The 26,675-nt window shown below is 44.2% G+C and overlaps 1 protein-coding gene across 40 annotated transcripts in view; it reads left to right on the plus strand.

Moving 5' to 3' along the window:
* The window catches only part of MAP2 (microtubule associated protein 2), a 224,041-nt gene that overhangs the window by 126,207 nt on the left and 71,159 nt on the right, over positions 1 to 26,675 (plus strand). For all 40 annotated transcript variants that reach the window (XM_017829599.1, XM_017829600.1, XM_017829566.1 and 37 more), the window contains one exon: positions 22,334 to 22,619. In XM_017829599.1, coding sequence (XP_017685088.1) covers positions 22,358 to 22,619 — 262 coding nt within the window. In that variant the 5' untranslated portion in view covers positions 22,334 to 22,357. The remainder of the gene's footprint in view (positions 1 to 22,333; positions 22,620 to 26,675) is intronic.

Raw genomic sequence — 26,675 nt, forward strand, 5'->3', positions numbered from 1 at the left:
CCAGAGCACAAACAGAATGAGACAATTAGGGACCAAATGTTTTTGAGTTGCTTGTACTTTCACATGTCTTCAGCTGAGGTAACACGGCAGAATCAAAGCAGAGTGTTTACAATACTGGTTCAGTGTCAGGGAGAAATTTTAAGGACCTGCTATGTAGTTGTGGAGTCAGCTTGGTATTGGCAACTTGGTACATACCTTGTGATTTATGTTTTCTGAAATGAATTTTGGCACTATGTTGTGTCACATTTTTAATTCCTACCAAAGGCAGTTCTTGGTAAAAGTATTTTTAGAAATGAGCATCCATCAGAAGAAGAAATGCAGCAAGTTTTATATAGATTCCTGGAGGAAAGATGTAGGAAGTGTTATGGAGATTCTGTGAAGGAATTAAGTAATTTAGATACAACCCAGTTGGTCAGGCCAACAGCCCTATGGAGTTGAAATAAGAATCTGCATTTTCATTTGTTTTTCTGCTCACAACAACAGCAGGGACTCCTTAATGTAGTTTGTGGGCTGCAACCTTCATCTGAGACTTCACTCCATATTTTAAACTGTGGATATTCTTGGTAGTCCTGGCTTACCATCGAAAGTTTTAAGAGCTCAAGGTCCCTTTCAGCAGCACTGGAGGTCTGAGCTGAGCTCTGGGCATGCAAGTTGGACATGCATGCTGTTAGACAGCCTGAGCTCAGGGCTGCCTCTGTTCCCCAGAGCTGTCAAGCACATGTGTCCCAGGTGCCTCTGCTTTCTCAGTGTGCTCTGGAAGTCGCTCAGGCTCTGATGTCATTGGCCAGTGACTCCTTTTGGGTCTTCTTTTTGTGGCTTAAAGTTTGTTGTGCTGCCTCCAGGTGGATGCTGCCTCTGATAAATGTCCTTTCCTGAGCAAAACTTTCTGAAATCTGGATGCAGAGGTTTTGGTTGGAAGCCAGAGCATCCTTGCACATATGGGAAGAGACAGCCCTTGCCCTGGAGGGTTTTTGACATAAATAGGCAAGTTACAGACAGAATGAATATTATAATCCATGTTTTACAGCCGGGAGAACTGAGGTACGGGCTTGTTTATTCATAAGTTCGAGGTCATGGTGACAGGTGAACAGCAGGGACCTGGACTAATTCTGGTCTTGAATCTCAGTGCCTTAACCATAAAACTGTTCTGCCTTTCAGAAGACTCCTGTGATTTAGGAATATCTGTATTGCACCACAGTTGTAGGAGGAAGAAAACCTCTTTTTGAGTGAGATAATCTTGAAGGCACTTACATCGGTGCGTGAAATTCTTCATCCCTTGGTCAATTTTAGCAAATTCTATGCAGCTAATGCCTAATAGAAGAAGATAAATTGCCAGCAAATAATAAATTAACAATAATCCAGCGAAGAGGTGAGACAATCATAGTCTCAGCAGCCAACAGATAATAAAAGGGAAATCTATTTAAAGTGTCTTATAATTTCTAATGTTATTAATCTCCTGGAAAGTCTGTGTCTATGAAGGATAAGCCAAGCTTTTTCTTAAACACAGAAAAGTTTTGTTCTTAGTCACTGGGAGGTTTGGATGATTGTAAGCATTCCTCTTCCTCTGTTTGGGAACATGATCCCAGATTCGCTGCAATTAGCAGAAAGAAAGAGAAGGAAAGGAGGGGGGGAAAATAGAAAATTATGCATTTTTTCCTATAGTTTTTTCTATTATTATTTTTTCTATAATTGTATTAAATTATGCCAAAAGAGCCAAGGGGCTGTCTGAGCTGCTCCTGCTGGCCTGGACTGGCACATCCACAGCATTGTGGGCCCTAGGTGTAGAAGCAGGTTCTATAGGGCTCAACCATGGCTGCTGTAATTCTGGTTGCTCTGCACGTCCCACCTCAGCCCTCTTGCCACATATCTCATTGAGCCATGTCCCACCCTCAGGTATGATGTGCCTATGGTCTTGTAGGGTCAGGCTTTGCTCATGTTTTGCCTGCATAGTGTGCATCCCATGGAAGTGTGTGGGAACAGGAAGGGGTTGATGTGGGAGCTCCAGGCAGCCAGTGGGTGCCAGATTTGGAGCTGGGTTAAGTCAAGGTAGTTCTCTTGACCTCAATGAAATCACTCATGATGGATGCTGCATAAAATTCCTCCCCAAAATATGACTGACAGTGATGTAAAAAAATTTCCTTTAGGATCTTGCCTGGTAGAGGTTATGCCACACTCCCCATCTGACGTTCTAAGTTCAAGCAAGTACACTTGTATTTTTTTGCATGGCTCTGAGAGCGCCTCTGGTGTCACTGGAAGAGGTTTATGCCTCCCCCAGCATAGGTAGTATGATTTCTCCATGCAGCCTGTGCAATTCAGGTGGGACATCACCATCTTTCATGGTGTCCGCTGCTTCTGGTTCATGGATTTTGTCCCCTCCTCTAGTGGAATCCTTTATCATCTGCAATGCTTAACTTGTGACAGGTGGAAGTACAGCTGAAGTGCACACACTGTGCACACGTTCAGAATGGAGAGACCAGCTGCTAATGTCGTGTAAAGATGTAGGTGAAGAACTGGGAGACCTTTCTGCTCTTATATCAAAGTTATATCAAAGGTTGTTTTTTTCCCCTTCTTTCAACCTGGTTTACATTTCCTTCTTGAAAAGATAGTAGCCAGGGTTTCTGGCATAGTCCTGCCATCTCTCTCTCTGGCTGATAGATATTTCCCCTTGGGGCTGATGGATTTGAAGTCTAAGGATGCCTCATGCTTTGGCACAGACAGTGCCTTCGAGAAGGAGATTGATCTTTCACGGGGAAGTTCACTCTGTTCTCACCTGGGATGGGATACAGTCTAGCCAGTCTCTTAATTACAATCGTTTCCCTTCTGTGGAGGAGTAGATATGTCTGTTCTAAGAGAGCTGTGTGACATGACTCCTTGAGTAAGTGGCTAGTAAGTTGTTCTGATTAGAGGTGTGGGCCTCTTCCCTTTTTGTGGCCCACCACTGGCTGCATGGCATTCCTACAGTCTGCATCAACTGCAGCATTTAACATGTACACTGCTGAACAAACTGCTTTGTGTGGTTTGTTACTGGCTTTTAATTCAGCCACAGTGCTAATTACCTGCTTTGAAGTGGCTGCAGGCTTGGGGTGCCTGTTCTGCAAACTCTGGATCCTGTTCAGACTGCAGTAATGCAGTGTCCATGGCCATTAATCCAAAGATCAGACTGTAAATTAAAAGGAAAAAAAAAAAGGCAAGAAGCCTAGATGATACAGTGCTAACATTTGAGCTTCTAGAAATATATATACATAAAAATCAGTGTAAATTTATAAAGATAGCAAATTGATAAGATGGAGGGGGTGGAAAAAGCAGTGTTTCATAGCCTTATCTCAGATACCACCAAAAAAATTCTTGTCCTGAGTGGCTCTCAGGAGCTGCCCCCACCTTGCACGTACATGTAATTCTCTGGTTTTCAAAACAAGCCTTGTAACATGGTGCAGAACATGTATGTGTGCTTTATCTTCCTTGAATGGAATATTGTGTAATAGTACTGGGCAACAATCGTACTGTCAGCTAAATTTTTTCCAGAATAAAGTATTCAGCAAAATATATCTATCTGGGCATCTCTGCTGCCTCTTACTGCAGAAGGTTGTGGAGCTTGTGAAAGTGCTGCAATGCAGCAAGTGTACTACCACTGATTAAAAGTAGATTTTTTTTGGCTTTGTTGTTGTTTTCCCCCCCTTCTGCAAGCTTGTGGGTGGCATTTTAATCAAGTTCTCATGGTAACAAACTTAATGTAAAAGCACCAAAGCCTACAAAATTAGGCTTTTTTCTGTATGTGCTTGAGGTGGGTGTTCAAGTCATTACAACTGCAGTGATGCTGGTTATTTCAGGGTTTCTGGTGCAGAGATGACAAGGAAGTAAAATGGAAGGAGGTGTTGCTAAATGCAGAAAATGTTCGTCATCTTTTTACCAGGTTCTATTGTTGTCCTTTCTGTAAAGAGGGTGCAATTAAAGTAATGTATAATGTACTTCTTATATTGCTGTTTCGTTCTTTTAGATGTATTCTGGCATCACAGTTGTCATGTTTGTAATTCCTGAGGGAGTCAGTTTTTTTGACTGACGCTTTGATTCACCATTGCAAACGTGAGCCCCCATCAAAACACACATGAAAATGCATGAGGAACTGCAGAGTGCTCTGTGGATTTATCCTGTATTTCTGCATGGAGGAAGATTTGCAGAGAAAAGCAGGAAGAAGGGGTTAAAATGAAATGGTGAAGGATCTGAATTGAATGCTTCACCTTCTGTTAACGGGTTGATCTTGTAAACGCCACATGGCTAAGACATGCTAACTCATGGGAATCAGTTGATTGTGGCTGGTGCTTTGCCTCGTGTCATGTTCAGTTGTGTTTGATGCTGTATGGCACTTAATGAATTTATACTGCCAAGTATTTGCAGTCCTGCAGATAGGCAGTGACCGAGGGAATGCAGGTTGGTAATTCTGGGGGTGCCAGAAAATGTAAGATACAGCTCACTTAGCTGCTGAGAAAAAAATTGATTTGCAATGAGAAAATGTACTGGATATTTCCAGCTCTTAGATACATGAAGTTCCAGTGATTTGTTTGTTTTTTTTTTTTACTACAGCCTGCTTACAGGATATGAACAGTGAAGGATTTAACACTGTAACACCCCACCCCAAATATCCCTGAGTAGCTTACCCGCTGAAGAACTACAGCATTGTCTCAGGAGCTGTACATTGGTGATGTTCCAGCATAGACATGCCTGACTCGGTCAGCAGGACCAAGCCCATACCTTCAGAAAAGTCATGAAAGTGGGATTGCCAGTAAGACAGAATGCTGCACTTAGGGGTTGGGGAAGGACAGAGGCATCTTGGCTATGGGGAAGAAAGCTCTCCTTGTCTCTCTGGCTTTCCACAGTGCAGCAAGGCTGCACTGCTCTGCTCTTCCTCCTTCTCAAGAACATGTTGGGTGCTTAGACTTTTTCCTGCCAAGAGACTGGTTATTTTTTTGGTGTATAAAAGTCCATTTGCACCGTTTCCTATCTAATTTAGCCTTGCATAAACACTTCACAATGGTTTGCAGAGTTGGGATAATCCAGGGACCTTATTGTATTTCCTAGCATAGCTACAGCACTGGGCTTTGCTGCTGCCCCTGTTTTTGTCATCTTGTGTCTTCCTTGTTTGACAGTTCCTGAAATGGAAAAATGAATGTTGGGAATTAAGTTGCAATGAATTTTTTTATCGGGATTTTGAAGAAGAGGTGAGTGAGAATTGTTTTAGTGCCATGCAGAGTATTTTCCCCGACCATTTTTGATACCACTGACTTAGAACTGGTCTGGGAATCTGAGCAGACGACTGTGAATGCTGCACTGATCATGCCTAACTTGAGCTCCTTCCGCACCTTTCTGGCTGCAGGAGATTGTTCTGGCATGATAAAGAGAGCATTGTTCAGTGTTCATAAGTCTCCTTGTTGACTTTGGAAATCTTTCACATTAGGAACTCTTGGGATTTTGAACAGGTAAACCAGAAGAGAAAGCAGTAGAATGTCACGAGCCAAAGAAAATAGAGCCACATTGGGTTTCATACCCAATTGGGAAAAAAGACAGCAATGAAGCATTAGCTATATGGAGAGAACTGATTATGCAGTAACTTCCTGTCACCTTTGAGTTCATTTAGTATTGATAGAAAGAAACCTTCTGTTTAAAAACATGTCTCAGTAGTAATTTCTTGCTGTGGTACAGGGAAGAATACCACCCGTATTTCAGAAGCTGCAAGTGGTTATGAGCAATGCTCCTTGGAAGCTGAACACCAAAATGAAGTGCAATGCCTTCTTCAAAGCAGCATATCATTTGAATAGGTGATGTTTGAAACATCAGCTGTATCTTTTAAATGGTAATTTTCCGTGCTTGATCGTGGGATTTATGTCACATATAACGATGTGGATATTGTAGTCTTTATTAGCCTGATGTTAACAATACCCACTTCACAAGTAAAGCTCTCTAAACTGATCAGAAATTTGAAGAAAATTGAAATGTGTTGAGGACTGCAAAAATTTGCTTCAAGAAAAATCTCTTGACTTTTTTAATATTCACAGAAAACACTGACAAAGCACCAGAGTAAATCCTCTCTGAAAATCTCTGCCGATTGGTATGCATACAGCAGGGTTTGATCCCAGCAGTGCTTCAGGAAAAGGAGCTTTTAGGATTTCATTCTTCTAGTTTGTGCTGCAGCCTTCCTCACGAAAAGTGATTCAAACTGGAAACAGCTAAAAGGACGGCAGCAGCGTCCTTCCTTTTATAATATGCAAGTACTGTGTTTAAAAAAAAAAAGTGTTTTTCATAATTTCTTTGTTCTTGACAGTGCATATGCAGGGTACCCAGTGGTGCTGGAAAATACCTCAATACTGTACCCTGGAAAAATGCCCCCAAATGCCAGCCTAGCCTAATGCAGTTCAGAAATTGGGTGTGCAGTGGGAGGAAACTTTGACAATCCATGAACTGTTCAGGAATTCTCAATGTCTGAACCAGTGTTTTCATCTGTGAGGATCTGGCACTGTCCTTACAGGTGTTTCAGAGGTTGGTGTGATGCAGGACATGGGCTGGATGCCAAGGCACTTCTCATTTTCTCGTGGAGGGGATGAGAGAGGAGTGAGACTGAAGGAGGACACACTGGTACGGGGGCAGTTTTTGTATCCTACTGTTTCTGCATGGGAACATTCTTCACAGTTCTGTAGGGTGCCCAACATTGGATGTAGGGACTGTTTTGTTCCAAGTTGTTGTAAGGTAGAACACACGCAGGTATCTTCCCCATGAATGCCAAGGCAGTGGAAAGGGTTCAAAAAGGGGTTTATTTTGAAGGCTAAGACATTAAAACTTACAAACTTCTTGGCACTGCCAGGCAGTACCAGGCCTGAGGGAAAGGCAAACCTCCTGTTCCCTCCTGGGCATTACCAGTGCTGACCCCCCTGACTCTCCCAGGCCACAGCAGCCCTGTAGCATTTCTGTAAACGTTCTCTCTCTCCTCTCACATATCAGAGAGAGAGGCTGAAAATTTCTCTTGCTATGACGAGGGGAGAGGGAGAAAGAATTGAAACTGCCTTTGAGAAAGAGTTACCTTTTAGGCAGAAAGCCTCCCGAAGTGAAAACTCTGTCTCCTCGCAACAAAGTCTTCCAGAAGAAAGGGTATTCTGTCGTCACAGTTGTGCAAGTCTAGATGTAGGGAAAATAAGGGTTGTTTATCACTTCTGAAAAATTTTGGAAGTGGAGAAGTGTGTCTGGACTTCAGAACAAGATGTCCTGCCGTTCTGCACAGGTTTTGTCCCACAGGCTGCAAAGAACTACTGTATAACTTTTTGTGCTGCAGCCTGCATGCTGGCCAGGGCAAACCTGGGCCCAGGCTGAGTAAATTCAGGTCCTTTTGCACCTTTGAGACTGGATCTGCGACAAGTATCTTGTTGCTTGTTACTCAGAAGAGGTTAGGGGGAGGCCTTGGCATGTTTGTACCGCTTTGAATTGCTGTAACCTGCCTGGGGAGGGCAACTGTGGCTCAGGCACATCGTGGTGGCGGTGCCAGAGGAAAGGACCAGGGATTATGAGATCCACAACAGGAGACAGGAACACTATATTACTCTCTGCAAGAGAGGCCCAGAGTCCAAAGCCGTTCCCTTTGCACTCCCAGCATCCAAGCTGGCTCTTCTCCAGAGCCACTCCAGCAGCAGCAGGAGTTTGGGCAGGAATAGAGCCCAGATTTGAGTGGCAGGCAGCTCTCTGCTGATGAAGAGGGTATAGCAAAGCCTTTGAGATGCCTTTGTTGGAAGCTGTTATGGTTTTCCCTGACTGAACCTGTACTTTCTTTCAGGGGATACAAAGAAGACTTGTCTGCCTCTAGAAAAGTCTTTGCAGGTCTTTTTACACCTTGTGCTTCAAATCAGACCATTAGACCTGCAGTACTTGCCATCACTATGGATACAGCAATCCTGCCTGCTGGTGCATGTCTCAGCATGGCATGCACATCCAGTCACCCATTTTCTGGTCAGGATCTTATAGGTGAGGCTGCCAGCTAAGGTAGCTTGATACTTTCCTTTATAAGACCCTGTTTCTATTAATGCTTTGCCAAACTTTTTGTGGCTTAGGCTGCAATTTTCCTCTCTGGCAGTCAGGCTCAGGTTGTGCTCTTATGTGTATGTGTTGGCCCAAGCTTTTCCTGGAGCAAGGCTGCCTTCCCAGGCTGGCTTGAGGAAGCCAGGTTTGCTGTTTTAACTCAAGATCTTGTCTGTGAAGTTCTTTGGTGACCTTGATGTTGAGACGGGGACAACATATCTTTTGAAAGTGTGTTGTCAGGAGAGACTTGCTGGAGCCTGTGCTGCTTCCAACCTCCCTGAGCCTGACCAGCCCAGTACATGTCATGCCTTATCACTGTGAGTGGGGGAAAAAAAAGAATTATCTCCCTCTCCTTTGCTTATAGTCTCTGGGAGAGGAGAAGGAAGTCCTCTGCTTTCAGATGCAGAGGCAACCAAAGTTAGAAAATACGAACTAGAGCTTGTGGAAGCAGGGAGTCAGGGGCAGAAGAGACAAATCTGATAAAAAATGCATGGGGGAAAGATGGGGATGGGAAAGCAGTGAGATGGAGGCAAACTGTAGAGAGGGACTGGATGAGAGAGAAGGCCAGGAAAGAAAACTGGAAGTTAATGGAGGAATGGGAATGAGGAAGCTGCTGCTTGGGATGAAAACTGCAGGAGAGGACCTAGAAGTGGACCTTGGTACGAGGAAGATAAAACCTGCAAAGTCTGAAGTGGTGAAAGCTGTAGTCTGGACAGCAAACATGGACAGGCCCTGGGTGAGGGACTGAAGCCCACAGGGGCAAGGGCTGGGCTGGGCAGCTGATGCAGTAGAGACTGGGATAATCTAGGCAGAGGGAATGGGAAGAATAAAATATGTTTGTGGAGAGAGGCAGTAGCTCAGTACATATGCAGATGGAGACCCAGTTAGGATTATGCAGTCATCTCTCGTTTCTTTCACAGCCAAACTCCTGAGGTGCAACCTTGCAACCTTAATGTATGTGTGATAGATGTTGACACACCTCTAGACAAAATCTGATTTGTGACAGTTACTTCTTTTTCTCTTTTTATATTTTTGGCAGTCTTCAGTATGCTCTGTCAACAAAAGCAGAACAAAACTTTCCATTCTTAAATAAGTAAAGTTCAGCACTATCCAGATGTGTATATTTAGGTGGCTGCCATGGCTGGATTTTGTTGCTGCCAGATAGACAGTGATTTATTCTGTAAGTTTTGTGCCCTGAGCTTTCAGCAATATACTACTTTTCATCCTGAAGCCTGGCAGAAGTCTAGCAGTAATAATTAGCAAGCCATAAAAATCGACCTGATTTGTGGGAACCACTGAAGGATGCAAGGAGACATTGCTGTTCAAGGAGTTAGGAACAAAAGCGCGTGGTTACTGACCCAGTCATGTCAGACCTAAATTTTGAGGGAATCCCAAGTGATAAGTGTTCTGCAGTCTGAATACTGCCTATTCATTCATCCCTTCTAGCAGAGTGAATGAATCATCTTTTCAACCAGAGACAGCCCCTCTGGGTCAGAGTCGAGGTCAGTGGTGGGGCATGTGTTTCAGACTGCTTGCCCTAAATGAAAAAGGAAAACGTACAAGACTTTGCTTATGCTGTTACAGCTTTGAGCATCTCATCTATAAAACATTTACATACACTATCTCCTCAGACTTCCTACAAGTGGTAGCTCTGATACATAACCAGGTCCTTCTGGAAGGGCCATCTGTCTTCCTTGCTGCTCCTGTGCTTTTCCTCTTCAGCATCACCCCTACCCCAGAACACCTTTCTCAGCTGATCTTCCTGTTGATGTCCCCCACCTAATCATCAGCTCAGTGTCACCAGATTTTTAGCTTGAGGTGATCAGGTTGATTCCACAGAACAGCTGAAAATGGGCACCCCCTTTCTTCCTGTGGTGAACCAGCCCCATGCAAGTGGTGAGGTGTGGTTTGCACAGCCTGTCCTCGCTGCATCAGCAGAAGGATATGGATCAGGACGTGTCTGGGATGTAACGTCTTTCAGTTAGAAACTCATCAGAGCAGCAAAGCTGTTTCATTTGCTAGTCTGGCTGAATGATAGGTGCTTTTCATCACAGGGCAGTGTCGTACAGTGTATTTTCATTAGAGTTTGTTAAACATTGTGATACTCAGAGTGGGGATGTGACATTCCATCACACTTGATGGAAAACGGTTTCCTTTAAAAATGAATGACAGCAAATCACACAATTATTTAAAGTCAATATTAAAATAGCATCTAAGGCCTCTAATCCACGTTATATCTATATATTATTTATGTGGTAAAAACATTGCTTTTCCCAAAAAGGCTCTCAGATCGAGAAACCATGGGAAAATTAATGAAAGAAAAATTCAGTGATTGGCTTTTGAAGCTAGGTAAACTTCTATCATGCACCACCTCCTGCACTGTGTAATTCCCTACAGTGGGAAGAATCACTAATTATTTGCAGGGAGCCTGCCACCAGCGAGTTCTGTTTGATGCACTGTAGCTCTTTGTGGGGAGAGGGATTATTTCTTTTCTCTTCTCCGTTTATCTTCTCCCTGCACACCTGCATGTATTTTTATAAACATATATCCCATTCCCTTCTTTCCCAGGATGAAGAGCCTTAGCATGTCTAGTCATTCCTCGCACAGAAGCTTCTCCAAATCTTTTATCATCCTCTTTGAGCTCTCTGCACCTTTTCCAGGTCTACTTTACCTTGTTTGTTATTAATAATTAATGCTTTCAGGCATCGTAAACCAACATCAGCATTAGTGCTGTTGAAAGACTGTTTTGCTGTTGCAAAAGTACAGAGGAATTCAAGATGAATCATAGGTTGGATCCTGGGTACCTCTCAAAAAAGACATCAGAAGCACCCGAACACATGTGTGAATTCTCTGTGTCCATCAATACTCTGCATGACCTGTTGTGCCTGTTGTGCTTTTTGTGTCTTGTCCTTTCAATGGAAATTTCTGATGGCAGTCCATGGAAGGGCACAGATTGCTTCCCTTGTCCAGAAAGGCATCTTGGGGGTATCTTCTGTATGCAGTGCTAGTACTGGAAAGAGCATGATGATCTGGATCCTCACAGACACGTAGGCACCTGGCTGCCTTGGAAATCACGAGCTCTGTGTCCCCGGGTACAGACTGCGCATTGAGAACGTGCTGATGTGAGACTGAAGGTCTGTGGAGCTTCTCGCCTCTGCATGTGGAGCAGCCTGTGCTGGCCACTGCTTGTGGCAGGAGTCTACACTGGATGGTTTGATTGAAGATGGCAAATCCTCGCTTCCCTCCTTCCCCCTGGTTGTCTCTCTGTACTGAAATGACACACACTCTGCCCCGTGGCTCGGGTTTTTCCCAGACTTTTTCCTCAGTTACTGAATTTGTTCATCAGTCACATCTTATAATTCTTGACATGCACTTTCTTCATCCAATGCAACTTTCTTACCCTTCCTTACTCTTTGGCCCTGGGCTTGTTCCACTCTTCCCACAAACTCACTCACTCTTCATTTTATCCAAGGAGAATGCCGCTGACTTCACATACGTAACGTCAGCCCCTTGGTACAGGGTGGGAAGAAAAGGGATGACAGCAGAACAAGGTTAAACCCAACCTGTAGCAAGAATCCGGTAGTTGGATGCACTTATGGGAGCTTGGGGATGAAACGAGTCTCTAAAACAGGTCTTTGCTGTGACAGCAAGTCCTGCAATTAAGATTTCAGAAAGGCTGAATGACTCAGTGAGTTGATTCCTCCTCACTCTTCAGGTACCTTAATTTTCTTAATTCAAAAACCCAAGGAATTAAAATTTAAACTTTAAAATGTCACTATAGTTAAAATACAAGATGGGGCATGTAAATTCCTCTTTCTCTTTCAGTGCACATCCCAAGAACTTCATTGAAACCCTTTTGAAGGAAAATCTTCCTCTGAAAGCAAGGGGTGGAAAATTGGCTCCTGTGGCTTCAGGTTCCATCGATTCTGTCTTCCCTGCCCTCCTGTCCCTATGCCTGAACAGTCTGGAGGAGTGGTTGCCTGCTTTGTTTTCTCTTGTAGGTTGGCTGAGTAAAGATTTGGCAGGGTAAAGCTACGACATGATAAAATTATGTCCCAAATATTGTGATTTTACTGTCTAGAGCATTTAGAACACAAAAGATTTCTGGATATTCTCATTTCTAGATAGGGAGAGGTTATTTTATTTGCCTGGATATATAGTCATGGGTGTCATACAAGTGGGTTGCTCAGTGTGGGTGGACAGCATATTTTTAAGTCATACAAGCATAAGGGTATATTTAATTTAGAAGAAGTCCTTTATTTATAACATCATTGATTAGAAAATACTATGAAGGGATGAAATAATCCCACCACTTCTGCCCAAGGTTTTGCAGCCCAACAGTCACTGCTCAGGCATTCCCTAGGAAAGAAAGTTCTAGCACTAGCTAATCTACACCAAGTTTGCTGTAAATACAGAAGCAGCCTGTGTTTGCAAATAACCTCTTTCCCAATCGCTTTTCCAATCCTTTGTCTCCTTATTAGTATTTATTTATTTACAGTTTGAAGTTTCGTGTTGCATCTGAAAGCATTGACTTCTCTTGGCTGTCAGGGGCTCTCGGGAACCTGCTCTAAGGTTTCCTGACCGCGAAACTGAGAGTCAAAGGTGCTGAAGTGAGTCTGGGCGGAGGGAGCGCGGCACAGGCTTTCTTCTGTCTGATGCTCTTTTTCAGCATGAATAAACAATGTCTCTGCTAGACAGTAAGATGCTTTCTGCTGTCTGCCTGGCATGGTTGCCTGGTGTGTCTGGGTGTTAGGAAGTGGAGCTAAAAACACTCTCAGCAAAGGAATAACCTGCTGCCCTTGATCCGGGGAGGAAACTTTTTTTCATGGGTACAAGAAGTTTTACCTAAACAGGCTGGAGCAGGACATGGCCTTGAAGATCCCTTTCTGTTACCATCTCCATACTTCATTTTAGCATGAGCATCCTTATGGTGCTTGTTCAGTTGTGGAATAATTGACTTTGTTCCTTTACTTCAGCAAGTGGAAGGACAGAATTAAGAGAATTAAGTTAGGATTACAGCTGTATCAGGAAGTCTGTCCCTGGAGTTCCTGAGCTACCTGTTTTTATGTTGGTTTGTGGCCCTCCCTGGAGAGGGTGCAGAGAGCTGTATTCCATATTTTTGCTGTAGGCTGATTCTTCTGCATTTATTTATAGGAAAGAATCTGCCAGAAATTAGCCCAGGACATGCTTTTTACCATTTGTAGTAGCTGACATGATCCCAAAGATAGGATCTGGGTAAGATGGTGGTGTAGCAGGGATTGAATTAATTTCCAAAGGTAGGTAAGACCTTTGAAAAAATTAAAAAATGCAGATGCATTTGTAGAGGCAGCATTTTTTTTTCTAATTAAAAGCTCACTGAATAAAGCTAAGGTCATGTGTAAATGTGTCATGCTAGATGAGATCTCAGTGAAACTGGAAGAAATAAGGGATGTGAAAGTAATTCATGTATGCAGAGAAGGGAAAGATGCACCAGTGTAGTTAAAGTGCTTACTTTGGATAAGTGAGATTTTGTTGTGTGAGTTTTTGCTTAGCAAACAAGTTTGTAGCACCTCTGCTGGACGGTCCAGGCAGAGTGGCTCCACTGCAATTTGCAAGAGCAAAGCCCTGTCATACATGGAGAATATGCAAGTAACATATTAGCATAATTAATTAATTCCTCACTACCTAATGTGAGCTCTTACCCTTCATGGAGTCTCCTGAGGAAAGAGATGCAACATCAAATCAATGTGTCTTAGCAAGGTCAGCGTGGGGGAAAGAAAAAACCTGCAAAATATCCCTGCAGCCTTTTCATGGGTTCTCTTTACCAGACCCTGTCCAAAGACAAGTGCTGATCAGTGTGACTTCAGAGCAAAACAAGCACGTGGCTGTGTGACCCCTTTGCAGCAGCTGTGGCAAACATACAGTTTGGCTGGCACTTCTTCAAACAGCAGGCTTGAAGATATGAGTCTGAGAATTAGAAGATCATAAACTGTGTCATGTGCTGTCATCACCTTCTGTACCTGTGCAGTAAATAAGCAGGAGATGACTTTGTCACAGCTGCTTATAAGCACTAAAAATTATAATGGAAGTGGCAGCAGGGAGGGGAACCGAGCATTCAATGTTTGTTTTTGTTTGCCAGCCAGGGTTTGTTTCTGTCAAGGTTTCAGCTGGCCAAACTCGTGAAACATTGGCAGCATTGACAGTGCTTTTAGTGTGACGTATTTGTATTTCCAGTAGTTCTGCCTTTTTCCTCCTAATCTGCAATGACTATATTGTGTTCTGTACTTCTTCCCTGACTGATGGAGACTTTTCCTCCTTAAGTAGTATTTTGAGCACCCTTGTCTTATGTAGCCTATCCTCCAGCTCAGCTGTGTTGCTGTCATGGATCTTCAGCCATCTTTTTTCGGCAAGGTTTGAAGTGACTGTGGTAAGAGGGAAATATGAAATAAAAAAAGTTTCTTCTTTTAGAGTCAGGTTTCCTGGGTGCTCTCCTTTACCCTTCAAGATCACCTCTTTAAGCTGAAGGTTTCCTCTGTTCTTCTTAGCTTTTTGAAAAATTATTTATTATTTTTAATAAGTGAGGCAAATCTTTTATAATTACTTCGGTACAAAAAAAACAGACTGTGAAAGTACAAATAAGGACTGAGTTGTTGAGTGTTTATTTCATTATAGACTTGAAAATCTCCAAAGTTTACCATGTAGAAAGGTTTAATTTCCAGTTAGATTATTGCAGTTATTTGAAAGGCAAGGGGGTTAGCAGAGGAAAGCTGTGCAGAGGGTGATGAAGTATTTGAATGGGGAAAGATCTATTGCTTACTCTGCCCTCCCTGAGCAATCCTGCAAAATTCCCCCTTAAAAGCCCCGAGAGGGCCACAGTTTTTAACATTTGCCCGTCTGATCACATTCCAAATAACTTTCTCTGCCACAGCTCTTGGAACTAGTGCTGTTTGTTCATGGTGGTTTTTTTATGTGCCTTAAGCATTGGGGGTTAAAAAGCTGATATACCCACAAGTGTTGGTGAATCTTTGTCAGGATTGAAGCCAGGGCCTTGGCACGGGTCATTTAGATGTCTGCTGATGGCAGCGGAGCTTCCTGTTTCAGACAAGCCTGCCAGCTGCAGTCCCTTCTCTGAAGTGCATGAGGGGGGCTCACCGTGCCCATTTGAAATTGTGCTTGATGGAAAAATCAATGCAATGTGTCCAACTCTGAGGTGCTCCCCTGGGAGCAACCCTCTTCTTGTTCAGGGCTTGTTTCAGTGAGTCCTGTGGGAACAAAAGGCTCCACTGAGAAATTTGGAAGCTGCCATGAAATGTCCTGGCTTCCTGGCAGCACTCCTTCCATCCTTCAGCCCCTCTAGCTCCCCGAGGCAGGAGAGATCTCAGATAGGATTGAGCAGGAACTGCCTTCTCTCTTTACTGATCGGAAGACGAGGCTGTCATGATGCCTCATCTTAAAATGTGCAGAAGGACTGTGTGCAATTTTATCCAGAGACAGTCATGTCTCTTTCTGTGGGCACCTGCACTGACTGTTACGGCTTCTTTAATGCTTTTGCCATCCTTATTGTAGACCAAATTTATTGGTAACAAGTTTTTGCCTTATTTCATGTGTTCAGACATCACTTATAGTTGTCATGGTGCTGTTGTTATGGTTACCAACTCCTTCACTGGCTAAAATGCCTTTCCCTTCTCCTGCGGGAAGCAGTTATGATTATGATGGATGGGGGGGGGTGAGGGTACTTGATGACCAGTAAATGGTGTAAAAATGCAGCTTTGGGGATAGAAACAGTTTGACAAAAAGGGGTGGTGTTGGAGCAGGGCGGGGTGTACAGGGATTCTTTTTAGCTAGAAGCGAGCTCTACAGTAGAGAGTTTTATTGGGATTTTTTAGTCAGAAGCTGCCAGGGCCATGATTTCGCCATTGCAAGAGAGAAAGGCCCCCAGTTTAACACTTCTGGGGTTTGAGCAAGCTGATGTGATCCCTGGGCATGGGAGTGAGGACAGCCCTCCATGCTGGGCAGCCACGTCTCTTGGAGGGGAGCATCCAATGGCAGGTCAGCTCAGGTGTGCCCTGCTTTTCAGCAGCCCAGAGAAATGAACACCTTCCCCAGGGGGGAAGGAGTAACAACTGAAAGGTTCGTTCTCGTACCTGTTCTGTGTTTTGCCGTGGAATGAACGTGCCTCCTACCACCGGAAATGCAGTGGGTGCTGCATCTCATTCCTCCTGTCCAGCACCCGGGTGCTCCAGCTGGCTGAGCAGGGTTTGTAACTCAGCACAGAGCAGGGCTCTTGGTGAGATTCACACTTGGTGAGATTCTCCCAGTGAAAGCATTCCCCTTCATCAGGAGCTGTGCGGCTTCTGCAGCAGGGTGACCCTTTCCACCCGCCTGCCTCTGCTGGTGCCCGGCCCAGTCACATGGAACTCCATGAGGGCTTAAAGTCTCTGCTGTCAGAGGGCTGGACACTGTGCAGGAAGGATTGGAGGACTCATCTCTGCTGTGCCAATGCTGCAGGTCTGATCCACTGCTCCCAAGGCTGCAGCCATCCCTTGTTCTCGGATCTGGCAGGGATGCAGATTGTAGTAAATTTTCTTTGCCTTCCCACAGTGAGCCTCCTTTGTTCAGCCTCTGGTCCAGGCGCCATCTATTATTTTTCATCCATTTCATAATCCAAGGTACAATCAAAAGAATTATCCACAAAGAATATGTGGCTGTTGACTTAACTGTTTGCAGTGTGGAAATGGAAAAGCCTTTAAAACCCGCCAAACATGAACACAAGGAGATGAACGCTGCCTGCATTTTTAATGGATACAAGGTAGTATTTAAGGGGATAGTCTTGCTTACATTGTCAAGAAAGAGGGATCTAGCAGCAAGCTAATAACTCAAGCACTGGGCAAGGAAGAAATAAATCATATTTGTTATAAAACATCAGAGAAACTTGTTCATCCTTTATGAGGCTTGAGAGGTGAAGTGGCTCCCATGGAGAGAATTCTAAGAGGAAAGCTAACATGGTCCCTGTCAGACACCAGCAGACTTTCTCCCTATCCATGCTGTGTTCTGTCAAGCTTTTTGATCAGTGTGAAGCACACTGCTCACATCTGGAAATAATCTCATTAATGTGAGAGAAGATGCACGTTAGCTGAAATGAAGGAATGAAATGTGTCTGGAAGGCTCTCTGTGTGCTCATAGCATCTGAAATTAGCCTTCATGTTTGGTTAATGTGTGGAGAGTCCACGAAGAAAATAGCACTGGTAGGGTTTGGGTACTCCATACTACTGGCTGAGCATTTTGATGGTGGCAGGAGGTTACTGGAATTTTTCCATTGAGATTTCCCACCTGCTGTCTCTTCTTGTTTCTATTCCAGCCTCCATGCCTACCTGCTTTCCTGGGCTCTTCTAAAAGTTGTCAGTAAGTTAAATTTACTGGCAGATTCCCTCAGGACCTTTTAATCCATAGTGCATGATATTTAATATTCAGATCCATTATCCCATTTGGCCAGTTGGTGGACATCAAGTTTTCTTGGTTGTATTATTTAGCAGTATAAGTTAGATTGCTCCCTATTTGTGTATAGTGTAACTCATTTTGAAGACATCTTAATTTCTTCTTTAATTCTTAGTTCTCTTTTCAAAAATTTATGAACACTTCACCTCCTGATTTTCTTTTCTCTGAAAGAAACTCTCTAAATTTCTTAAATTTATTTTTTTAAAAAAAATCTCTTTTAGACTGTCTCACTGAGGAGTTTTGGAAGCCCTGGGTAATTGAGGTCTTGCTAGTGGTGCATGTGCACCCCAGCCTGCATTCATGGAGCAATCCCCTCCCTCTCCTGGCTCTGGACTTGGGAGCTGGGAAACTGTGTCAGTGCTATGGGGCATCTGAGCTCAGTAGTCCTCTGGGGAAGCAAGATTTGGTCCTGAAGCCAAACAGGGGCCACATCCGCTCTCCTCCCCTCCCACTGAGCTCAGGATCTGGCCATGCCCCCTACCAGGGTTTGTTTTTCTTTTTTGAGGAGTATATTATGTTGTCCCTCCCTTCAGGAACCTCCAGTGTTCATCTTTCCCCTGAACTGGAATTGTAGCTCTTCCTCTGTGTGTCCAGGTGGCTGTTTCTCTTAGTTCATGAATTAGCTTCCCTGAAATCAAATAGCCTCGTTTCCCTGCAAATGGGCTCACGGATACAAGAGCAGGTAAAAAACATGGCCTGAAGCAGGAGGGCAGGCTATTTGCAAAATCCCTCAGTATTGGCCTAATTCTGTTGTCTTAAAAAGTGAAATTTGTAGAAAATTCATCCGTTATATGCAAAGGCAATGTTAATGTAATGTTAAGATTATTCTGCAAGATGTACCTCTGAAATACACAGGAGGACAGCTAGCATGACAGGAAGTATAAATCAGCATTATCTTGGGTTTTGCATATATGGCCTCATGCTGTATTACTGTGGGTGATTTGCTGTGCATGGAGTTCAAAGCATTCAGGCTTGGTTCAACCCAGCCACAGCAGCGGGAGCTGGTGTCACATTAAAGAGCTTATGGATTAATAAATATGTGGAGGGTGTCTGAAAAAGTTGGATCACATATCCCTCCCAAGGTTTGTCCCTCTGTGTTAATTCTAAGTTAAGTAATTTCTGTCTCTGTACAGTTCCCAAATGGCTGAAAAAGCTGAGGGGATTAATTTTTACCGTTATTTCTGCTCCAGGTTATTAGTTCAGAAGCCAAGATGTCCAGTTTCAGATCCAAAGTGCTGTCCCCTCAATGCACTACCTGAATTACAAGTACATGAACTTAACAGTGAAGTATCTCATCGCTGCTGATGCCAGTGGAGCATGACCTGTCTGGACAGGGAATGGCCAGGGTGCCTCCTCCATGTCAATCTGGACAAGGAAAGCCTTTTGGGGAGGGCTGTTCATGGCCCACAGATGTGGGTCGGTGTCACTGTGTGGTTTGTGGTGCTCAACAGCACCTGCTCGATCCCTCTGGAAGGAGGGGGCATTTCCCACCCCACTCCTACTGATTTGCACAGCTGGCTTTGATCAGCCTTCAAGGTGAGGAGCATCCTGAGGGGGGAGTGTTGCATGTGCCCGACACATCCTGCCCTGGGACATACTGGCACGGTGTGGCGAGGATGGCTTTGGAGTAAGGGACTGTGCTGGGGTGTGGGTGCAGCCAAGGCTGGTGCTGCCTGTGAGCTCTGCTGCCCTTCCTGCTGTGATCCAGCACCTGCCTCAGCCAGCTGAGGTGACAGGCTGGTGAGACTGCTGCTCTGTATTCCCTGATAATGAGGATCTGCTATAAAGGGTAGGGAAGAAATGCTCATAAAGGTACAAATTCATTTTAACTAAGCAACATGACATTTTAGAGGACTGACTGTCCCTTCTTTTCTGATTTTTTTTTTTGAAAACCTTCATTGCAGTTTATGCAAAGAGTAAGAAAATCATAGTAGAAAGAGGAACTTTTAGCTTCCATGAAGTACAGGGTTTCTGTAGATTGTCCAAACTATTCCAGGTTACTACTTACTGCATACCTCTCACTATTTAAATACTGCTATATTGTCTGTCCACTCTTGGTGTTTCTGTATCAATATTTAAATTACCGAATTAATTTCATTCCATAGTAAGCTAATGAAGTGACAGAAAAACCCCTCACCTGAATGGTGCAAAGCACACCCATGTATTCTGGATTTGGACACGAGCTGTGGATGAATCAGGCCATACAGCAGATAGTCACTGCTAAGTTGTTGAGTACAAAGATGCAGTGTGTGACTCACTCGCTGTGTCTCTACTACCATTATAAACTCTGAGAGCACTTGATGAATAACAGGGAGTCAAGAATGAATTCATCCACGTTTCACTCTGTAACCATCTATTATAAATACTGAGCCAAATTCTGCCTCCAGATACACACAGTTCCCATTGAAGTCTGCCCACTGTATTTATTTTTAAAGATAAAAGCACTTCTGTTACTTTCACAGGGGACTTCTGTGGCACAGTCCATTGTGAGGATGTGAATATCCTTCCTCAAGAGCTTCAAGTCAATCAGGGAGTGTCTGCCTGGAACCAGGAAGGGTACTTCAGGGATAATAGCCTCCAAACTGTGGTGGTGGGATATAACCATTACATTTGCCCCAGTGATTTTCAGAACAACACTCCCCACACTTGGCTCTTGCATAATGCTCCCTGTCCCTGCTGCAGTTCTGGGCTCCTCTCATGGGTGACCCAGGGACAGAACTGCTGAAGCTGATGGGCAGGTTCATCCTGCTCCTGGGGCTTGCTGTCAATCACACTTGGGTTGTGAGGGAAGCTTTGAGTTAGGGCTTGGGTTTTTTGTTTGTTTGGGTTTTGGTTTTTTTTTTTTTTGTTTTTTTTTTTCCTGAGCTTCCTCAAGGGACATAAATGAGAATGTCTCATTTTTTTTCCCAGAACAGGCTCTGTTCTGTCCTCAGATACCAGATGTTGGTGGCTTTGGATGTGTGCTACTCATTCCTAGTCAAAGGGAGACATTTGTCCCATGGCCTCGTGTTTTGGGAAGGCTCTGATCAGCAAATATTCTCTAGTGTCATGTAGTAAACAGACCTAGATGCAGAGGGTATGTAGGAGAGGGTATTTGCTCAGCTCAGACTCTGTCCTTCATAACACCATCAGCTTTCCTGGTATGATGTGAGATGGCTGCTTTAAGGCTCCGGCTGTACGTGCAGAATATCTCACTGATGAATGTCCTGTCGGGATAAAGGAGGTGGGGAAGGCAAAGGGGTGTGGAGCATGTTTACTCTTTCTGTGGTTGATTGAGCCATGTCTCCTTGCTTTGTGATACTGCTCGGCCCACTGTTTTCATTACAGCTCAGAGCAAGTTTCACCTGCTTCTGCAGTCCTAATGCATGTAGTTATTCCCAGGGAATGGGGCTGGGCCAGGGTGAGAGCAGGCAAAGCTATGCTTCCCAAAACAATATGATCTCACCAGGAGGCAAAAGAGTTATTAGTCCTTTTTGGTATGGAACTATAGTTTGAGTCACATATTGTGAATGACATCTAATTTTTGTGATTCACCGTGTTTCATTTTGTTGTTTTTTTTTTAAAGTAGCTTTGGAAGCCATTATTAAATAACAATACCTAATCAGAAAGGTTTGAGTTATCACTTGTGAATGATTCTCTGGCAAATAACAATAGCTTTTTCTTATGTTCAGAGGTTTTCTGCAAACTGACCCGACTTTGTGGATAAATGTCTGCAGAATATGTGCAGTATCCAGTTTGTGCCTTCTTTTCTAGACTGCTCAGCCTCTGTGATGATGTGGCTGGTTGACTGCGTTCAGCTGATTTCTTTTATGTGTTTTTCTTCTCCCAGGAAAAAGAGAGGTAGCAAGTGCTTTTGGAAAAGGCATGCTGGTTTTCACTTTGAAGCAGCTAGCTCAGGGCAAGCCTTCCTCTCCTCTGCAGAGGTTATCTTATCATCAAAACACAAATTATGATTTATTGCCTTACTAGGTTTGCATATTGAGGAGCTATTGCTACATTTATCTGCTAGGAGTATCCAAAGCCTGTGGCTTGTGCAGTGACTTCTTTTCCTGGCTTGGATAAATGAGAGCTAATGAACAGGAATGAAATATATGTGAAACAGCAAATAATGATTAGTTTTGTTTGTGTATAAATACTGATAGTCATAAGAGAATGCAGATGCTTGTGTGAGAAACAACCGTTCCCCACAAAAGGGAGTGAGTGTGAATGTTCACAAAACAGCAAGTAAGAGGGGATGTAAAGAGGGTCAATCAGCACATATGTTCAGGAACCCAGTGCATGTTCTCAACGTGGCTTCTGTCCTGGGAAGTGGCAGATTGCTTGTGCTGCAGAGGACACGTTGCCTTGTCCTTCTGTGCTTGATGAGCACCCGCCCTCTGCAACTGCAACACCAGCTTCGCTTCTTTTAGCAGTTGCAGTGTTCTTCCCTTTGTTGCCCCAGGAAGGTGTCGTTGTACTGTGATGACAGATTCACTTCTTGTTAAGTGGGTTGACATTTGACTGTAATTAATGAGTTCAGATCAGATTAACGACAGCCCTTGAGAAACTGGGGCTAATAATTGCAAGGCATACGAGAGTCAGGGTGGACTTGATCCATAATTTTTACTGCTGGTGGTTTCTTTTGGGCTTAAATTAGTTCACTATTGACTTGGACAAACACACAGAGTCACTTCTGCATTTAAACTCTCCCTTATCTGCGGGACACGAATTTACCAGGAGCACTGCTAGTAACATGACTGTGTTGCACCTGGTCCCTGCCTGCTGGTCACCCCCTTGGAGCTGATCTCTCCTGCTCATGTCATTACAGGCCAAGCGGTGAAGGCAAGGAACCATGGCGGAGGATAGGAAGGATGAAGCCAAGGCACCGCACTGGACTTCAGGTCAGCTAACAGAGGCTTCTTCACACCCACATTCACCTGAAATTAAGGATCAGGGTGGTTCAGGTGCTGGACTGGTCAGAAGTGCCAATGGATTTCCCTACCGAGAGGATGAGGAGCCGAGACTGGGCGGCCACGAGCAGCTGGGGACGTATGCTCAGACCAAAGAGAACGGGATCAATGGGGAGCTGTCGACAGGGGACAGGGAGACCGCAGGTAACGCACCTTGATGCCCTGCTGCAGAACACGGGGCTCTGCACACCACGGGGTATTTCTCCAGAGGGAAACATTAGGTGGAGCCAAGTGTGCGCAGGGGCTTGGGGGAGTTGGCATGAGGGAGGATGTGCTTTGGAAGGGCACTAGCTCTTCACAGTAAGGGCTGCATCTTCACCTAGGCTTGCACAACTTGTATCCTTACCCAGGATCCTGGGCAGGGCTCTGAGAAGGCTTCAGGGAAGGCATAACAGTGCCTTAGTCCATCTTGGTCAATGGGACAGGGTCGTCTCTCTAGGGATGAGAGAACAGACTGGTGTAGACCAGCTGCTCAGCTCCTCTGGGCTAGGAGGGAGTAGGAGACTGCCCAGCTGTCGTGTATTTGTGAGTGCATGAAGGATGGATTCTGGTACTGCTCACAAGTAACACCACCTTTTTGAAACCACATACTATTTGCAGAATAATGCATTGCTCAGTCTCACCGGGAGCACCACAATTCAGCATCAGCATTTATTCATCCTTGCCTAACCATGTCTCACTAGATTCTCACTGGGACTTTGTCTGTTTGTAAGCTATTTGAGTTTTTTGGGATGCAGCTTGTTATTTGCAGAAATAAAAGACAAGTGTGACTGTGTCAAAATGAAATATGCAAAGCAAGTTTCCTGTTTTAGAAGTAAATACTAATTCTCTCCGTGCAGAGTTCCCACTTTAAACCCCAAATGCACAGTGAAAGAATTTCTCTTGTACAGACACAACTGCCCTTGATGCATCCGTTCATGCATGCTAAAGAGATCTTTCTAGCAGTGTTTTTTAGCTGTTGACAGCACTTGGTGATGCTATGCATAATCTCTCAGCAGCTGGAGAATTTTAAGGCTCTTGGACCCTATAGTCATTTCATAAGCAACTGTGCTGGAAGTGGAGATCTCTGCTAAAAGTCAATGAGTTTAGATTTAAAATCTTTTCTTGTGGATAGCCAAAATTTGAAAGCCAAAGGTAGAAGAAATCCTGTGTGAGGTTTCAGGTGAACACACTGTTGATGACTGGGGATAATAACAAGGTCTTGTCTCTGTGCTGTAACCCAACTTTATGCTCAGCAAATAAGCAAGAGAGGTAAGATGCTGCAATTCTCAGGGGTTGATGTGAGCCAGGGGAGGATTGAGTGCATTTCTCATCTTTGCCACAATTTTTTCACACAATGTGGACAAATCCCCTCATATATCCACAGAAGTGGGAATAGCTTTACAGGATGAAGAGAAATTTCCTATCCATAGAAAGGGAGGAGAGGAATGCTCTTCTCAGGCTCTCTCAAGCTCAGGTTCTGAGTGATGCTCAGAGAGAGATCTGAACATTTAATGAAGTTTGCAGCTAACAGGTGAGAGGAGGCAGGAATCCACTGCTGGCCATCAGTGGGCATTATAGTAGTGTATTTTCACATTGCTTTTTGAGGCAAGTGGTTAAACAGCAGAACAAGACAAAATGAGGCAGTATGGTCTAGGGCAGGCAGCAGGACTGGGGACACACACTTGCCAAGGGAACAAGATTACTCTTGATCTGGGTGAAATTTGCTTCAGCCACCACTTTGTGGCCTCATTTCCTCCTCCCCTGCTTTTTTGTCACTATCTGCTCAGATGGCAAGATCTCTGGTGTGGGGACTTACTGTCAATACATACAGCTTTTGTTTGGAAGTCTGAATATAGACTATCTCCTGGCATCTTTGTGCTTGAGCAGCAGAAAAGTCCCTAGAACTGCTTGCCTTCATGCATGAATTCCTAGCTCTCTGGAAACTTGTGCATTGCACACTCACACATTGGCTAAGTCCACATTTAGTGAATGCAATGTAAACCATCGTAGGATACTTAAGATATATTTTGAATAATTTTCCTCTTTTCGAAGGAGAAACCTGTAGCGATAGAAGTGATAGTAGTGAAGAAGGGACCAAAGCATGTATTGCCACTTCACAGTAGTATTTACTAGCTGTATGTGCTCAATGCCTTGTGAAGCCAGATGTTTAGATTTTTGGTGTTTGGTTGAGAATTTGATCATGAAATGAAGATTGTCATTCACCACCAAATTCAGTCTTCTTTGCTGTGTTAGTCTGCTTGCAAATTTTAATTGCAGTGGGGTGTTGTATCAGGAAGGGTTTTTAAATGCCACTCTGTCACACATAATTGTCAATAACGTGAATCATTTAATCATTGTAGTGGCTTACTGACTCCAAACAGCTGAGAAGAAAACGCGCAGGAAGCCAAGGTCGATGGAGATAACTAAGCCAAACTGTGGGTTTGAGTGGATTTACAGGGATTTTATTTTCCCTGGTGCAAGTCCAACAGTGTAACCTAGGAAAATCTTTGGCTTCTCAGCCTTCATGTCAGAGTCCATAAATCTCCAGCAGCTGCAACAACCAGCTCATGCACAGCAGAGCGCTGTTTCAGGGGTTGTGTTTCCCAGGCAGCCATCCATCACCACATTCCTGGTACACTTCACCTAAGAAAGGTCTCCAGCACCTGACTGACGCAGGAGCTGGGATTTAGCCACAAAATGGGCTTCTCCTAGGGAGAGGTATTCTGCAATAGTCCCTTCAGGGCACAGCAAAGCAGCAGGACACCCATTTGCAGGGAAATCGGAGGGCTTCGTGTTAAGGGAGAGGTTAGAGTCAGGCCACCGAGACAAAGGCACCTTATGCCAACACTAATGCAGAGGTACGGGGTGGTAACGGGGGAGGAAGTAACAGTTCTTGCCAAAACACATCCAATCCGTCACTGTAAGTGACGTTTTTAGGTTTGCACAGTTAAAATTTGCCTCTCTGTGTGTATGTGTCTCTCTCTCGGGCATCTGTCTAAGAGTTACTGAGTCTGACCTCAATTTTTGGAATCCTCTGAATCTGGCTGTTGTGTTGCCTGTGATTGATCTGTCTCAGTATCGTGCTGGTAATGGCTGCATTATGGAGACACATCAATACCCTCCTTTAAAATGGGCCGATGGGAACGTGGGAGAGTGCACAGCACTGTGGACAGGGCAGCCTCAGGGCCTGATCCGGCAGCCACCAAAGTCAAAGAGAGTAGACTGGTTTTTTTGGCATAGCACACAGGAGTCTGTTAGGGATGTGATATAAGTAAGGGCAGTAAAGCAGTTATTCTTTTTTATATGCATTTGTGCATACACATTTCTGTATATACTTGGGCTGCCCTTGGCAGACCAGCTCAGCCCTGTGCCTCTGCCAGCCACAAGTCCCCTGCTGTTCCTGCCATGCTCCTGAAGACACCTTGCCTTCGGTGCACTCTGCAGCATCCCACAGCCCAAGACTCACCGAGTTTACAATGTGCTCTTCCTGGTACGTGCCTGTCCATGTCCCTTCTCACTTGCATACACACAGCATCTTTGATGAGGATTCTGGAATTATTGAGAGTAGAGGATGAGATCTGTAGGTTTTGTCAAGCCAAACCTTTTCATGTCACGTGAGATGTGTGCTGCAAAGGGGGCATGATAGTGTAATCCTCAGAAACTCACTCTGAAGTGGGCTGACAGGGAAAGCTCTGGGTTGAACCCCATGGTAGAGCACAGGATGTACTAGACTTGTAATGAAACATGAGAGTGGCAGCCTTTTCTTTGCTTACCGTAAAGTCATGGTCAGCTAACTGGGAGGAAACAGTGAGAAGCAATATAGATGCATTGCAGTGTGCATCTGCACTGCTCTGGGAACCAGCAATTCAACACAATCCATCTTATTTGAATTGCAGGGAACATCAAGCTGCAAAGGTTTGTGGTTTTACACTTAAAATGCATCTGTTTTTTCTTTTCAGTAATGTAGTGACTAACCTGTCAAATTTATGTAATTAGGGACAAAAGTAGTTAGATGCATTGTGAACCCTCTTCTACAATATGTCTTTATGTACAGTGACTCAACTGATTAAGTGCTTTCTTCATTATATGGCAAACTCAGGTTTGTAATCGGAGGGGGCTTGGATTGCCCGCACAGTTATTTGATGAATTATTTTTTTGACGGATAAAGAGCAAGCATTTCCGAAAATCCTATTACCAGAACCTCAGGGCAGTGTCTGT

The sequence above is a fragment of the Lepidothrix coronata genome, unplaced genomic scaffold (genome assembly GCF_001604755.1).
Source record: "Lepidothrix coronata isolate B3197 unplaced genomic scaffold, Lepidothrix_coronata-1.0 Scaffold165, whole genome shotgun sequence".
Taxonomy (NCBI): domain Eukaryota; kingdom Metazoa; phylum Chordata; class Aves; order Passeriformes; family Pipridae; genus Lepidothrix; species Lepidothrix coronata.